This window comes from Branchiostoma floridae, chromosome 8, assembly GCF_000003815.2.
Source record: "Branchiostoma floridae strain S238N-H82 chromosome 8, Bfl_VNyyK, whole genome shotgun sequence".
Lineage (NCBI taxonomy): Eukaryota > Metazoa > Chordata > Leptocardii > Amphioxiformes > Branchiostomatidae > Branchiostoma > Branchiostoma floridae.
The window spans coordinates 21,849,529-21,866,142 of NC_049986.1; the positions used below are offsets into that span (position 1 = coordinate 21,849,529).

The 16,614-nt window shown below is 39.6% G+C and overlaps 3 protein-coding genes across 4 annotated transcripts in view; 1 reads left to right on the top strand and 2 right to left on the bottom strand.

The window, feature by feature from the left end:
- Positions 1-16,614, top strand: part of LOC118421949 (zinc finger protein 208-like) — a 516,296-nt gene that overhangs the window by 75,585 nt on the left and 424,097 nt on the right. The gene's annotated exons all lie outside the window — the stretch shown is intronic.
- LOC118421014 (zinc finger protein 436-like) lies at positions 741-9,085 on the bottom strand. Of its 2 annotated transcripts, XM_035828148.1 has the most exons (3): positions 8,178-9,085; positions 2,925-5,717; positions 2,043-2,211 (listed from the first exon to the last, which is right to left on the bottom strand). In XM_035828148.1, the coding sequence occupies exon 2, from the start codon at positions 5,509-5,511 to the stop codon at positions 4,576-4,578; it is 936 nt and encodes a 311-aa protein (XP_035684041.1). In that variant the 5' UTR covers positions 5,512-5,717; positions 8,178-9,085; the 3' UTR covers positions 2,043-2,211; positions 2,925-4,575. The 2 variants fall into 2 exon arrangements, with proteins under 2 accessions (XP_035684042.1, XP_035684041.1); XM_035828149.1 differs by lacking the exon at positions 8,178-9,085 and having other exon boundaries at positions 741-2,211; positions 3,010-4,568.
- LOC118421002 (zinc finger protein 239-like) lies at positions 10,848-15,253 on the bottom strand. The gene is made up of 2 exons (XM_035828128.1): positions 14,119-15,253; positions 10,848-12,245 (listed from the first exon to the last, which is right to left on the bottom strand). Exon 2 carries the CDS (start codon positions 12,224-12,226, stop codon positions 11,093-11,095), a length of 1,134 nt encoding a protein of 377 aa, XP_035684021.1. The 5' UTR covers positions 12,227-12,245; positions 14,119-15,253; the 3' UTR covers positions 10,848-11,092.

Genomic DNA, 16,614 nt, shown 5'->3' on the forward strand with positions numbered 1-16,614 from the left:
TGTCTTACGATTACAGTTACCACATGGCCATTAGTCTAGTCATAGACAAATGTAGAAAAATGAAACCATAGTCAGAGTACTTACCGAGATACGCTGCACGGTGTTTTCACGGCGACACAGGTCCTCATAGCTGCAGAGATGGAACTGATAGAAGAGAGCGGTAAAGACGGGTTTATATAGTGACTGAGTGGGTGATAAAACCGGTTTGGCAGGTTTTACTTCATCAGGAAACAAAGAAAAGCATTACGCTACATGTTTTGATTTGCATAAGGGAAATCAGACAACATTAGACACAAGGCCTTACCAGTGTGGGGATATAGTTGTTAGATCAATGAAGCGTTGAATCGGCCTCAAACTCGTCTTAGATGAAGATAACTGAGCTGACTGTCGCTGTCAAAAATGGCGGGTATGCTGAATCAGGAGCACTTCCGATGGTAAAAGGTCAAAGTTTATATACCCGAGTACCCTATCAGAAACAAATAATTGCCGACTGTAGCATAGCGACATAGGGATGTCGTCAACTGTGCTTTTTGGCCGAATCTCGCATATCATTTGCCAATTTGTTGTGTGTGATAAAACCACTTGTAATACTTTTTCGCTCACCCTCGTGCTTGATTGCAAAACAGAAGAAAGGAACATATTACATGCTATGAAGAATTTGCTTAGAGGGAAATCAGACATCCTTTGCAAAAGGAGAATAACTTCGCCAATTACCATAGTGTATAAGGAAGACAAGAAAATCTCATTACATGTAACTGTTTATTGATGAAAGTGAGATGCGGGAAGATCTCATGTATGTTACAGTACACTAGCAAGACACACAAAACGTTGAGATATGTTGATGCATTTGTATCTAGCATGTTTGCTACAAATCCTTCTATGCGCTAATGAATCTACAGTCACCGTGATTACTATACTAACAGCAATGTATTCAGAAACCTGCTGAAACGATCTAAGATGTTTGCAATGCCTAACGTTACAAATCCTATTCTTTAAACGTTACGACTATCTGTTTCACATTCAATTATACATTCCCTATATTGCAAATTGAATAGAATTTAGAAAGTGCGCCTTGTTACATAATACAGCCTTATGATACTTTTGTAGCGAAGTGCCAACAGGTGACAGTGGTGGCACATACTAATGAGAGAAATATAGTAAATAGCATATCTATGCCAGTGGTCATATGAGTACTACACTTTAATATTACTGAGCACTGTACAAAAAATAATGAACATACTGAGAGCAGCTCTAAATGAAAGTGGCACAAACCGGCATATCCCCATCCAGTCCCACTTCAATACAGCCTTTCACAGATTAGAAGTATTTCTCATCACTTAGCAACAGGCTTCTGCTATACTTACACTTTTTTCTTAACCAGTGTGAGTCCGCATATGGCTCTTAAGCTGTGATAGCCGAGTAAAATGCTCGCTATACACCTCACATCTGTACGGTTTCTCACCCGTGTGAGTCCGAATGTGTCTCTTCAGACTACCGAGCTCACAGAACTGCTTGCAGCATGCCTCACACGTGTACGGTTTCTCACCTGTATGAGTCCGAATGTGCTTCTTCAAGTGTGACAGCGTAGTGAACTGTTTGCTGCATTCCTCACACCTGTACGGGGTTTCCCCTGTGTGAGTTCGCATGTGCCTCTTTAGATCTGACAGCACGGTGAACTGCTTTCCGCACTCCTCGCATCTGTAGGGTTTCTCACCTGTGTGAGTCCTAATGTGTCTCTTCAGATGAGTTAACTGACTGAAGCCTCTATTGCAATGCTCACACTTGTACGGTTTTTCCCCTGTGTGAGTCCGCATGTGAGCCTTCAGATGAGTTGACTGTCCGAAGCTTTTGTTGCAATGTTCACACTTGTAAAGCTTTTTACCAGTGTGAGTTTGCGCATGTACCTTTAGATTACTCAACCTACTGAACTGTCTGCTGCATTCCTCACATCGGTGCGGTTTCTCACCTGTGTGAGTCTTCATGTGGCACTTCAGATGCCCTAGATAACTAAACCGTTTTCCACATTCACCACACTGATATGGGCGCTCACCAGTGTGGGTTCGCAGGTGTCGATTGAGCTCAGATTTGAAAGGAAAGCTCTTGTCGCAATAGCTGCACCTATGGGTACGGGAAGAATCCTGTCCATCCTCTTCCTCCCCTTGTTTTAGATGAGATCTGACTGTAGTTGCCATTTTGGTCAAACTCAAGATCCTGCAAGAACAAAGAGAACAATATAGGAGATCACCAAGTTGTCGACTGAAAAATATACATGAACACGTTATTACACATAAACTATCAATTATATATTATTTGACTTCTGATTTTTAGAATAAACAAGCAAACATATTTACACTTACAGAATAACTAGTCGGAGTTTTCTGTGTAGCAGTAAAACAGGTTTAGTTGGTTGTGTTTGATTACAGAAGAAAGGAGAGTACGTATCAAACACCCTGATTTGCATAGAGAGAAATCAGACAAAATCTCCGAGGGAGTCATGACAATGTAACTCTTGAGTCGAAATGTAAACGTAAATAAATGTTTTTTGCCAGCATTAGGCAAAGGCTGTACAACTACAATAGACAGGATAGGACGAGAAAGAAGTGGTTCTGCCAAACAAAGATAACAAATTTAACTGTTAGCCATATCTAGATCTTTTGTTATCCAGGATAAAGGAAGGAAGTGCTCCCACTGTGACCTGTACATCAGTTTTAAAAGTGGATTGAACCCAATGAATGTAAAACACACAGAAGAAATCCTGGTGGTAAGCTTGGAATGATGGTGAAGAGATATTAGCGTAATAGCATCGATTAGAAAATACTTAATTGTATACTGGATTTCATAGGAACATTGTCAAAGCATGAAAAACCTCCCATGCATAACAGTAAGAAGGTTGCATAATCAAATGAGGTTTCAATCAGACTTACATAACTGTGCAAGCCAGCCCGGACACTGGTGCTTGTCTCCGTTATAGGATTACACAGGAAACCAAAACCATGGTCAGTCACTTACCGAGATACGCTAATGCTTCGACACAGATCCTCGCGGCTTCAGAGTCGGTACTCACAGATCGAGTGGTCAGTGACACATTTATACAGTGACTGGATGGCGGGTAAAACCGGTTCGGCAGGTTGTGCTTGACAACGAAACAAAGGGAAGTACCCTGATGTTACATATGCTGATTTGCATAACGGGGGACCAGACAACATCAGACAAAGGTCTTAGCAGTTTGGGGGGGGGGGGGAGTTGTTGAGCTAATAAAGCCTTCAATACTATTCAAAAACGTCTCAGATGAAGAGGAATGATCAAGTCCGTCCCGTTGAAACTGACGGGTAAGCTAATTCAAGGGTCAGTATTTCCGGTGGTGAGAAGTCAAAGTTTTTATACTTGATTACCCTCATTGAAGCTAAAAGTTGACGACTATAGCATAGCGACAAAAGCGACTTTGTCACTTTGGGGCTAGCTTCTGTATTTTCTGTCTATTTCGACGATTTCTGCCATTTTTGCCAGTGATATGTGGAGCCTGGTAGAAGCTAGTTTGTTACATGTGCATTGAGGCAATTCAGACAAAATCAATTTAATCAGACCCTCCATAAAAAAAAGTTACTTGATCAAGCAACTGGAGATTTACTATCGCAAACAGACGTTTCAGACAACATTAGCGGTTCGGTAGGTTTTAATTCATTACGAAACAAATGTTACAGGCGAAATGGTTTGCATTGGGAGTGTAGCTAAACAAAGACAACAAATAATGTTCAATAAGAAAGACAACAAAACATTACGTGGCTTAGTTTATTGAGTAAAATTAGATGCACGAAAACTCTATAAGCTTAAAGCACCCATCCATTTTATGGAGGTAAACAATAGATAGGAACATCTAAAACTATATAGCATGTTTTGAGAGGTCATTCCAAACGCTAAGGTGTGTGTATTTACAGTGATGTGTATTTACAGGAATAAGTGAATTACGAAGTAATAATAACAACTTCAGTATCTAACACAGAGAAAGTGCAGAGGTGGAAAACTATAGACCATGGTGCCTCTAACACGTTAGCAACCCAAAAATGAACAGTTACGGAATCTGATTTAGATACAGAATCTCTAGCATGTCAATTAAGTGCTGTTATCGAAATAGGAAATCTGTGAAGGATATGCAGAAGCATACTTGAATTATTATGCACATTTTGCATCACCTGTACCACATCAAGAGGACTTGATAACTGCTACACGTCTTTCACATGTATGTTTTCACCGGTTAGAGATAGATGAATTAACAATCTAAACATGCAGTTTTAACTGTCACAACAATTACTGCCATTGTCACTTCTTCATAAACAACTTCGATTTATAATAAGAATAACTATTTATAATTTGGTTATTTTGACGATTTAATAAATTGACGTTTCCTCCATAACGTTGAAACTCTTTTCTGAATCGTACAGTAGAGTCATGTTTAGAGTATATTACTCAATCAAAACAAATGTCACACTGGCAAAAGAATGACACATTCCAATAAAACATAATTGGCTTTTAGAATGAACTTTTGTTTTGTGAATAGTAAGTCACATGATTCAATCCTCACACAGGCACCGATGAACTTCCACCAATGTGAGTCTTCATGTGTCTCTTTAGACTACTGCGCTCACTGAACTTCTTGTAGCACACCTCACACTCGTGCGGTTTCTCCCCAGTGTGGGTTCGCATGTGCTTCTTCAGATAACTCGAATTACTAGACTGCTTGCTGCATGTCTTGCACTTATACGGCCTCTCACCAGTGTGAGCCCGAATGTGCCTCTTTAAATTTGACAACGTAGTGAACTGCTTGCTGCACTTCTCACATCTGTACGGAAGTTCCCCCTTGTGAGTCCGCATGTGAACCTTAAGGTTTGTTGACTGGCTGAAGCATTTGTTGCAATGTGCACACTTGTACGGTTTTTCACCTGTGTGAGTTCTCATGTGTACCTTTAGATCGCACAGCCTACTGACCTGTCTGCCGCACTCCTGACATTGGTACGGTTTTTTACCCGTGTGAAGTCGCATGTGCCTCTTCACATAGCTCAACCTACTAAACTGCTTGCTACACTCCTGGCATCGGTACGGTTTTTCACTGGTGTGAGTTGTCATGTGGTCCTTCAGAATAGATAGCCGACTAAACCGTTCCCCACATTCATCACACTGGTATGGTCTCTCATCTGTGTGAGTAACCATGTGTTTCCTTAGATCGCCCAGCTGACTGCACCGTTTCCCGCATTCCCCACAAATGTATGGTCTCTCACCAGTGTGAGTAAGCAGGTGTCGATCGAGGTTACTTTTGAAGGGAAACTCCTTGTCGCAATGGCTGCACCTGTGGGTACGGCGAGAATACTGCCATTGTGTCAGATGAGGTCCAGCTCCAGTCGCCATGTTGGATTCCCCTGTGTGAGTCCGCACGTGTCTCTTCAGATAACTTGCCTGACTGAAACCTTTGTTGCAATGTTCACACGTGTGCGGCTTTTCACCAGTGTGAAGTCGCATATGTGCCTTCAGATTTCCTAGATGATTAAATCGTTTCCCGCATTCATCACACTGGTATGGGATCTCACCGGTGTGTTTACGTAGGTGTTGATTGAGCCTACTTTTGAAGGGAAACTTCTTGTCGCAATAAGTGCACTTGTGGGTACGGGGAGAATACTGTCCATCCTCTCCTTGCTGCAGTCGCCATGTTGGTCAAACTCCAGATTCTGCAAGAGTGATGAGAACTTATTACAGGATGGGTCAAGTTTGACAATTCTAGCATGTTATTTGTCTAAAAAAATATACATGAGCTTGTCATAATACACACACACACACACACACAAATTGAAGGGAATATATATTTATATATATATATATATATATATAATTTTTAATGATATATTGCTTCTATATTTTTATGATCACAATACAAATGCCGAAGCAAACATACTTACACAATAACTGCTAGTAACTAGTTGAAAGTATTCTAAGCGGAAGAACATGTTTAGAAGCCTGTACATGTATTTTGATTGCAGAACAAAAAGGAGTGCTGATTAGACATTGTGTCATTTGCAGAGATTAGACAAATCTGTGAGGAACAGAGTAATTTCTTAATGTCTTAACGTCTGACCGTTTCCAAAACCATATCCAGTTGCTTGAGTAACTACTTTTTGGTGTATCTTATTACCTGGATGTCTAACCTACATCGAGGTAATATCTTAAAAGTCGGAATATGAACTTAAATAATGCTGTTTTCGACCGTACCATAAGATAAAGGGTTTAAATGGTTTTATCTTATTACCGAACAGTAATAGAAATACGTTTGTGAAGGTTAGACATCCAGGAATCGTTAAACTTGAAGACGAATAAATCTTTACTTCTGCCGTTCTGGATACTTTATTTTAATACAGACGTTTCGGAAGGCGTCCGCCTTCCTTCCTCAGTGAAAAGAAAATGAAGACAAACAATTTCTTGGAACAAAGAATAATACTTATGTTCTAAATAAACAAAAAAGGTAACGGCTAAGGTGTTCTAAAATAAACAACTGAACATCATCTGAACTTTCACAACGATCATTCATTCTCCTTAGATACTACAGACATCTTAGACAGAGAATCTCGCTGGTTTGAGAGGGGGGTAAGGGAGGCAATTTATGAGCGGATTCATCGTCCTTCGCTTAACCGTAGGGGTGGGTTGAGAACTGAGCTTTCTTGTGCTTGGGATAGTTTATTGAAGTGATTGATGGTTTTTTGTATGTTTTAATATCTTATTCCTTGTTAGTTCATTTTACTTTGCTTGAATTATTCTAGAACCTTGTCAGTTACCTTTTTGTTTGTTTAGAACATTGTTAGAACACCTCAATAGTTACCTGCGTTGTTTATTTTAGAACACCTTAGCCGTTACCTTTTTTGTTTATTTAGAACATAAGTATTATTCTTTGTTCCAAGAAATTGTTTGTCTTCATTTTCTTTTCACTGAGGAAGGAAGGCGGACGCCTTCCGAAACGTCTGTATTAAAATAAAGTATCCAGAACGGCAGAAGTAAAGATTTATTCGTCTTCAAGTAATAGAAATAGTAACTTTCACGGACAGGTCAGACAACATCTAAGACAATACTAAGGCATTAAACTGTAAGAGCACATGGAAAAGTAAATCTGCTATTGCGGGCTAATATTAATTAATGCTACTTGTGGGCATTCGGCAAAACCTTTGCTGGCTATATTGCAGCATTTCCTATGCATATTCTTAACAATGGGATCATGGGAGAAAGAGGCTGTCAAAAATCACCTACCTGACTTTTAGAACATTTGCCCTGCTAGACAAGGGACAAAACGACTGTTTGTTTATATGTATAAGCGGGCTACTTTTTAGTCCGTTAACTTATTTGATGCCTCGTGCGGCAGATAAGACTGCCTGATTTTTACCTGGCTGATTAGTTCACATTAGCGGCGCCCCACTCCTCCCGATTACTGTACTGCCCCCTCCGCCATACTCCGCCACACAAATATTTTACCCTCCGGGCTTGTTCCTGGTGGTTGCTTATTCAAGCATTAATATTTATAAAGAAGAAGAATATCTGATGGTGAAAAACATACAGCACAGAGTAGCTGTCACTAAACTCCGGATTAGTTGCCACAAGTTACATATCGAAACTGGAAGGCACAACCGCACCCCCCTGAAGCATAGAGTCTGCCAATTTTGTAATCTACAACATGTAGAAGGCGAACAGCATTTTATTTTACACTGTAAATTGTACCATAATGAACGGATTGTGCTTTATGAATATATCAGAAAAGAGTTCCCATATTTTGAACATCTTAATGCAACGGATAAATTTCTATTTTTGATGCGCCTAGACAAACCCTGTATATCAAACATTATATGTTCTTATATCTACACCTGTACAAAGAAGCAAGAAGATGTCGACCATCCTGTTAGCTTAGTACCTTCAACTAGTTCAATTGTATCCTGTTATTTTTTTCATATGTTTGTTATTCTGTTATCAGTCATGTCTGTTATCAGTGACCTGTACCTAGCCCGTCGAGGCATGAATGTACAATAAAGGTCTTTCATTCATTCATTAAAGGTCTTACCAAGGCCACTCCGTGTCTCCGATCTGTGTGTAGGTGCGGATAATTGTATCTCTTGGTGCCAATAAAACTAATATAAATACTAGTCAGTACTTACCAAGGTACGCTGATGCTCCAGACTACTGCGCGGTGTTTTCACGTCGACACAGATCCTCACGGCTTCAGGGTCAGAACCGGTTCGGCAGGTTGTGGTTGACGGTAGCAGAACACAGTTTTAGGCCTATGGGGATTTCTAAAGTTAAGGGCCACAAGATGACTGGCTTCGACGTGGAAAAAATATAGTAGGGTGCACTTTTTATAATAGGAATACCAAAAATGGATATGTTCGATCGAGTTCAGGGTATAAGCCACAAAATATTTTTTTTCAAAAATCCTGTCGGCATAAGCTATGCTGGCTACATTGCAGTATTTCCTATGCATATTCATGGGGATCATGGGAGAAAGAGGCTGTCAAAAATCACCTACCTGACTTTTAGAACATGAAAAAAAGTCCATTGGCATGATTGTCCGCCCTCTTAAGATTAATTTGACGGAAAAAAAATTACGGATTGATCATGTTATACATAGGTGGTGACCTTTTGACCCCTTTTCACTGTCTGTAAATAACAACAAAACACCTAACTAAAGCCTACTGCATCCACAAATATTGCTACAAATCTGATTTTTCAACACAATATCTCCGAGGGACATGACAATATCTCCGAAGTCAAAATGTAAACGTAAATGAATTCTTTTTGTCAGCATTAGACAAAAGTTGTAGAGAAGGACGAGTAAGAAGTGGTTCTTTCAAACGACTTGGCAAACAACGATAATAAAGGTTTGACTGTTGGCTATTATTACCCAGGGTAAAAACAATAAGAAAATGCTCCCAATGTGACCTTTGAAGGCAGATTGACCTCAATGAATACATAAACACATAAAATCTTTGATTGTGTGCCAGCTTAGAGAACAATTGTGAGGACCGATTAGCAAAAAAGTACCGGTTAGAAAATTGTCTATACTGGTTTTCATAGGAATATTGTCAAAGCATGAAAACCTCCCAGATAACTGTAAGAGAGTCACATGACAATATAGCTTACACGTCCAAATGTAAACGGCAATTAGACATTAGACAGAAGTTGTGGGATAGGATGACTAATATGTGTTTCTTGGCAAAAGACATGGCAAACAACGATAATAAATCAAATTGCCGATTTTGCTATCCAGGGTAAAAACAATAAGGAAGTGCTCCCAATGTCCAGTTGCATCTTGGATTGACGCCAATTGAAACATAAACACATAACAAATCATGAACTTACATAACTGTAAGAGGAAAAAATATCAAATAACGACATGCTTACTTCAACTATTTCTAAATGGTAAAGACTTTATAAATCTACAGCCAATGTGATTACTACTTCATGCGGCTCGAAATACTTTTTCTGCATACCTGCACTGACCATTCTTGTATATCTACATCGACGTACATAAAGTGACAATCAGCACTCCAGTAACTCATACAGATAGAGCCCAAATCGTTCACTGTGCTATAGAACACAGACTAGACGCCTTTACGTGAAACAAACGGCGTTGTGTTCACATGGAATTTACTGTCGATATTGTCCGAACTTTCCACATTGAACATCTACTTTGTCAAGGTTTTGTGAGGAGGAAAACGATAACATACATGAAAGACGACAACGCATTCGCATTTTAGTTTATTGAGGAAACTGAGGGGGGAAAGGTAACAAATCTTTAACATCTTACAGCATATCATGAAGGCAAACAATACATAGCAACATTATATAAGTAGCATATTTCCGAAGCTAATTAGAAACGCCAAGGATCTAGTTTATTTACAGCGATTAATTTGACGTAATAAATGTTAACTACAACTAGAAGAAGTAAGAGAAGATCAAGGTATAAAATGAGATTCGTGGGTATCAGAGATAACCAACCGTTTTCCTAGTCTATACTTAATGTACTGATTTCCATAGGGAAAAACAGACAAGACAAAAAGTTGACAAATCAGGAAAAAAATCAGAAAACGACATGCTTACTTCGACTTTTTCTAAATGGTAAAGACCTCATAAATCTACAGCCAATATGATTACTACTTCATGGCTCGAAATACTATTTTTCTGCATACCTGCACTGGTACAGCTAACATTGAACATTACCTGCACCCCTATGAATTTAGGAAGTATAGATCATACTAAAATTGTTCAGGAACCATTGTAATTTTTGTCTTCTATTATACTTGATAGGTGGTAACAGTCAGTGCAGCTGATGACAATCCATATACACCTACACCCTATTACTTTTATGTATGAAACCCAGTACATGGATCAGTGCAGGTTATGTGCAGGTAAACACCAGAAATACCTGCACAGCTACAATTTTACCTGCGCTAACCTGCATATGCAGGTGGTATTTCGAGCCATGTACTTACAGAAACGCCAAGGATCTTGTGCATTTACAGCGATTAAAGTAAGGTATTAAAGGTTAATAAAAACTTGAGTAACTAAAACTAAGAGCGATGGCAGAAAGCTATGTCCAGCAATATTTTGCCGTTTTTCTGTCGCTAGTGTCCAAATAAACAATCCACAGTCGTTTTAAAACAACGCTTCTAATTCCAATCAAGTACGGGACGTGACAGTAGTAACTACTATACTGTAATTCGGTTCCCGTCATTGTTTAACAGTGAGCCATGTTTTTTTGTTTTTGTTTTTGTTTTGTTTATTTTCAGACACAGGGAGCACACTGCTAAATAAAAAGCGGTAAATCATACATGTAGGCCACCTTTATTAAGAGAAACACCTTTACTAAGAAAAAAATCGATCAAGTGACAAACTTTTGGTTTGTGGCTTTTTCTACTAAGCCACAAGCTTAAGATGTAATCCTTTTTCTCTGTGTAACAATATGTACATGTTATTGCCACACCGTTATTGAGATACTTTCACCGATGTGAGATTGCATGTGCGCACGAAGACTACGTTACTGGCGAAATCTTCTGTTGCATTGTTCACACCTTTACGGTATTTCACCAGTGTGAGTCCGCATGTGTTTCTTCAGACTTCCCAGGTGACTGAACTGCTTGCTGCATGCCTCACATATGTACGGTTTCTCACCTGTGTGAGTCCGCATGTGTTTTTTCAGGGTTCCAAGTTCACGGAAATGGTTGTAGCATGTCTCACATTTGTACGGTTTCTCACCTGTGTGAGTCCGAATGTGCCTCTTTAAATTTGACAACGTAGTGAACTGCTTGCTGCACTTCTCACATCTGTACGGAAGTTCCCCCGTGTGAGTCCGCATGTGAACCCTAAAATTTGTTGACTGGCTGAAGCATTTGCTGCACTGTTCACACTTGTACGGTTTTTCACCGGTGTGGGTCCGCATGTGTACTTTTAGATCGCACAGCCTACTGACCTGCCTACCGCACTTCTGACATTGGTACGGTTTTTCACCCTTGTGAAGTCGCAAGTGCCTCTTCACATAGCTCAACCTACTAAACTGCTTGCTACACTCCTGGCATCGATGCGGTTTTTCACCGATGTGAGTCGTCATGTGGTCCTTCAGAATAGATAGCCGACTAAACATTTCCCCACATTCATCACACTGGTATGGTCTCTTATCTTTGTGAGTAACCATGTGTTTCCTTAGATCGCCCAGCTGACTGCACCGTTTCCCGCATTCCCCACAAATGTATGGTCTCTCACCAGTGTGAGTAAGCAGGTGTCGATCGAGGTTACTTTTGAAGGGAAACTCCTTGTCGCAATGGCTGCACTTGTGGGTACGGCGAGAATACTGCCATTGTGTCAGATGAGATCCAGCTCCAGTCGCCATGTTGGATTCCCCTGTGTGAATCCGCACGTGTCTCTTCAGATGAGTTGACTGACTGAAGCCTTTGTTGCAATATTCACACTTGTACGGTTTCTCACCTGTGTGAAGTCGCATATGTGCCTTCAGATTTCCAAGTTGATTAAACCGTTTCCCGCATTCACCACACCGGTATGGTCTCTCACCAGTGTGACTACGCAGGTGTTGATTGAGCTTACTTTTGAAGCGAAACTTCCTGTCGCAATAACTGCACTTGTGGGTACGTGGAGAATCCTGTCTATCCTCTCCCTCCCCTTGTTTTAGATAAGATCCGGCTGCAGTCGCCATGTTTGTTAAGCTCCAGATCCTGCAAGAACAATTAGAAAATGATACTAAGTTAAGACTTTGAAAATTCCAGCTTGTCTACTGAAATATATACCTAAACATGTCATTACATATAAACTTATAATAGATTACTATATGACTCTTTTTTTCGTAATAAACAGAATCCAGATGTTGAAGCAAACGTAGTTAGACAGTAACCAATTGAATGGGTTTGCGCTGCGGTAAAACAGGTTTAGATGGTTTTATCTCATTACCGAACAAAGGGAGTAGTAACTTTCACAGGCAGGTCAGACAACATCTAAGACAATACTAAGGCATTAAAATGTAAGAGCACATGCGAAAGTAAATCTGCTATTGCGGGCTAATGCTATTTGCGGGTATTCGGCAAAAGCTGTGCCAGACGGGACAAGGCGACTGTTTGTTTATATGCATAAGCGGGCTAAAATGATAATAGAGGTAATAGCCTTTATTGCACATTCATGCCCTATCGGGCTTAGTACAGGCATATACACACAAAAGGTAGTAATACAGTACACATTCATAATTACTAATACTAATCTAAAACATGGATTCTAAAACAAGTCTAATACATTTGATCGGCTTCTTCTCCTTTCTGAGTAATGTTAAATATGTAGCTAAAGATGTGTCGTCTGATCAAAACTCATAAGAAAATTTAATTTTTCAACACTAGACAAAGATTCAAAGCGAGGGAATTTTCCTATAATATAGCTAAATACAATACTTCTATCGTTACTATATAAACTACAATCTAATAAAAAGTGGGATTCATCTTCGACCTTTTACAGGTTACAAAACTGACATATTCTTTGCTCCAGAGGTGTGCGGTTGTGCCTCCCTGATTCAACACCGAGTTTGTGGCAGCTGATTCGTAGTTTGGTGATAATAGATCTTTGTCGTTCGTTCGGAATTTTAAGGTACTCTTCTTCGTTGTAGGAGGACTTGAACAGTCTGTATGAGCGTAATTTGTTCTTTGCGAATTTGCCTTTGCTGTCATTATGGATTTCGCGTAGGGATGTCTGAAAGTAGATGTCCTTTAAACGCTGTTGAATAGCAAAAATGATTGAGGGCATTTTTGAAACAATTGAGTGTGGAGAATGCCAGACAAAGGCATAACCACATTCTTCTAAAGTTTTCCGCACACCGGAAGTCCATCATTTACTACCTAAAGTGTCTAGTTCTACTTGACATAAAAGTGCGTCTGCCTGGAGACTATCAGCCGGCACATTTAAGCAAATTCTAGTGAAAAACTTAACGGCGTTTAGGGAGGCCTCCAAGTGTAAGGGGTACCTCCCCAATTCAGCCCGTGTAGCAAGATTGCTAGCTGTTTTGGGGACATTGAGGGATTGTTTGCAGAATTTTAGATGTACGGATTCGATTGGGCAAGATTTTGAACTTCTGAAGGAACCCCAAATCCGACCAATAAAGTAATATTGGTTTGACACAGGAGTCAAATAACTTGTTTTTAACAGACAACGGGGCATCAGCTTTGTCAAGGGATTGTCTGACTCCAAACAAATAGAAATAACGCCAAGTACGTAGAAATACGGGCCCAATGTCGCAATCCGTACTTTTTAGTTCATTAACTTCTTTGGTGCTTCGTGCGGCAGATAGGAGTGCCTGATTTTTAACTGGATGATCAGTTCACATTAGCGGCGCCCCACTCCTCCCGATTATTGTACTGCCCCCTCCGCCATACTCCGCCACACAAATCTTTTACCCTCCGGGCTTGGTCCTGGTGATTGCTTATTCAAGCATTAAAGTTCTTACCAAAGCCACCCCGTGTCTCCGATCTGTGTGTAGGTGCAGATAATTGTATCTCTTGGATTTAACTCTTGGTGCCAATAAAACTAATATAAATACTAGTCAGTACTTACAAAGGTACGCTGATGCTCCAGACTACTGCGCGCTGTTTTCACGTCGACACAGATCCTCACGGCTTCAGGGTCAGAACCGGTTCGGCAGGTTGTGGTTGACGGTAGCAGAACACAGTTTTAGGCCTATGGGGATTTCTAAAGTTAATGGCCACAAGATGAATAGCTTCGACGCGGAAAAAATATAGTAGGGTGCACTTTTTATAATAGGAATACCAAAAATGGATATGTTCGATCGAGTTCAGGGTATATGCCACAAAAGATTTTTTTCAAAAATCCTGTCGGCATAAGCTATGCTGGCTACATTGCAGTATTTCCTATGCATATTCATGGGGATCATGGGAGAAAGAGGCTGTCAAAAATCACCTACCTGACTTTTAGAACATGAAAAAAAGTCACATTGGCATGATTGTCCGCCCTCTAAAGATTAATTTGACGAAAAAAAAATTACGGATTGATCATGTTATACATAGGTGGTGACCTTTTGACCCCTTGTCACTGCCAGTAAATAACAACAAAACACCTAACTAAAGCCTACTGCATCCACAAATATTGCTACAAATCTGATTTTTCAACACAATATCTCCGAGGGACATGACAATATCTCCGAAGTCAAAATGTAAACGTAAATGAATTCTTTTTGTCAGCATTAGACAAAAGTTGTAGAGAAGGACGAGTAAGAAGTGGTTCTTTCAAACGACTTGGCAAACAACGATAATAAAGGTTTGACTGTGGGCTATTATTATCCAGGGTAAAAACAAGAAGAAAATGCTCCCAATGTGACCTTTGAAGGCAGATTGACCTCAATGAATACATAAACACATAAAATCTTTGATTGTGTGCCAGCTTAGAGAACAATTGTGAGGACCGATTAGCAAAAAAGTACCGGTTAGAAAATTGTCTATACTGGTTTTCATAGGAACATTGTCAAAGCATGAAAACCTCCCAGATAACTGTAAGAGAGTCACATGACAATATAGCTTACACGTCCAAATGTAAACGGCAATTAGACATTAGACAGAAGTTGTGGGATAGGATGACTAATATGTGTTTCTTGGCAAAAGACTTGGCAAACAACGATAATAAATCAAATTGCCGATTTTGCTATCCAGGGTAAAAACAATAAGGAAGTGTCCAATGTCCAGTAGTTTGCATCTTGGATTGACGCCAATTGAAACACAAACACATAACAAATCATGAACTTGCATAACTGTAAGAGGAAAAATATCAAATAACGACATGCTTACTTCAACTATTTCTAAATGGTAAAGACCTTATAAATCTACAGCCAATGTGATTACTACTTCATGCGGCTCGAAATACTTTTTCTGCATACCTGCACTGACCATTCTTGTATATCTACATCGACGTACATAAAGTGACAATCAGCACTCCAGTAACTCATACAGATAGAGCCCAAATCGTTCACTGTGCTATAGAACACAGACTAGACGCCTTTACGTGAAACAAACGGCGTTGTGTTCACATGGAATTTACTGTCGATATTGTCCGAACTTTCCACATTGAACATCTACTTTGTCAAGGTTTTGTGAGGAGGAAAACGATAACATACATGAAAGACGACAACGCATTCGCATTTTAGTTTATTGAGGAAACTGAGGGGGGAAAGGTAACAAATCTCTAACATCTTACAGCATATCATGAAGGCAAACAATACATAGCAACATCTATATAACTAGCATATTTCCGAAGCTAATTAGAAACGCCAAGGATCTAGTTTATTTACAGCGATTAATTTGACGTAATAAATGTTAACTACAACTAGAAGAAGTAAGAGAAGATCAAGGTATAAAATCAGATTCGTGGGTATCAGAGATAACCAACCGTTTTCCTAGTCTATACTTAATGTACCGATTTCCATAGAGTAAAACAGACAAGACAAAAAGTTGACAAATCACTAAAAAAATTCAGAAAACGACATGCTTACTTCAACTATTTCTAAATGGTAAAGACCTCATAAATCTACAGCCAATATGATTACTACTTCATGGCTCGAAATACTATTTTTCTGCATACCTGCACTGGTGCAGCTAACATTGAACATTACCTGCACCACTATGAATTTAGGAAGTATAGATCATACTAAAATTGTTCAGGAACCATTGTAATTTTTGTCTTCTATTATACTTGATAGGTGGTAACAGTCAATGCAGCTGATAACAATCCACATCGCTCCTGTCACTAATCTTGAAGGCTGTGTGAGGTGGTTTGTGCCTGTTGCCAGGTTCTGTAACAAACGTTACCAACACGAGTACGATGGTTGCCACTGTTATATTATCCACGTAAAAGACAAGAAAGGACCGTTTTTGTGACGCTATACAGATTTTCTGGCTTTCTAAAGAAACAAGAAAGGGTTGTTGACCGTCATTTGTATCCCACCTTGCTTAACAAGATGTTGTACAGAAATGACTGTAACAAACGTTACCTGTATATCTACAGAGACGTATATAAAGTGACAATCAGAATTCCAGTAACTCA

What these genes read in the sequence shown, in the direction of transcription:
- LOC118421002 (XM_035828128.1), bottom strand. Translation starts at nt 12,226, where the DNA reads ATGGCGACTGCAGCCGGATCTTATCTAAAACAAGGGGAGGGAGAGGAT.
- LOC118421014 (XM_035828148.1), bottom strand. Translation starts at nt 5,511, where the DNA reads ATGCGACTTCACACTGGTGAAAAGCCGCACACGTGTGAACATTGCAAC.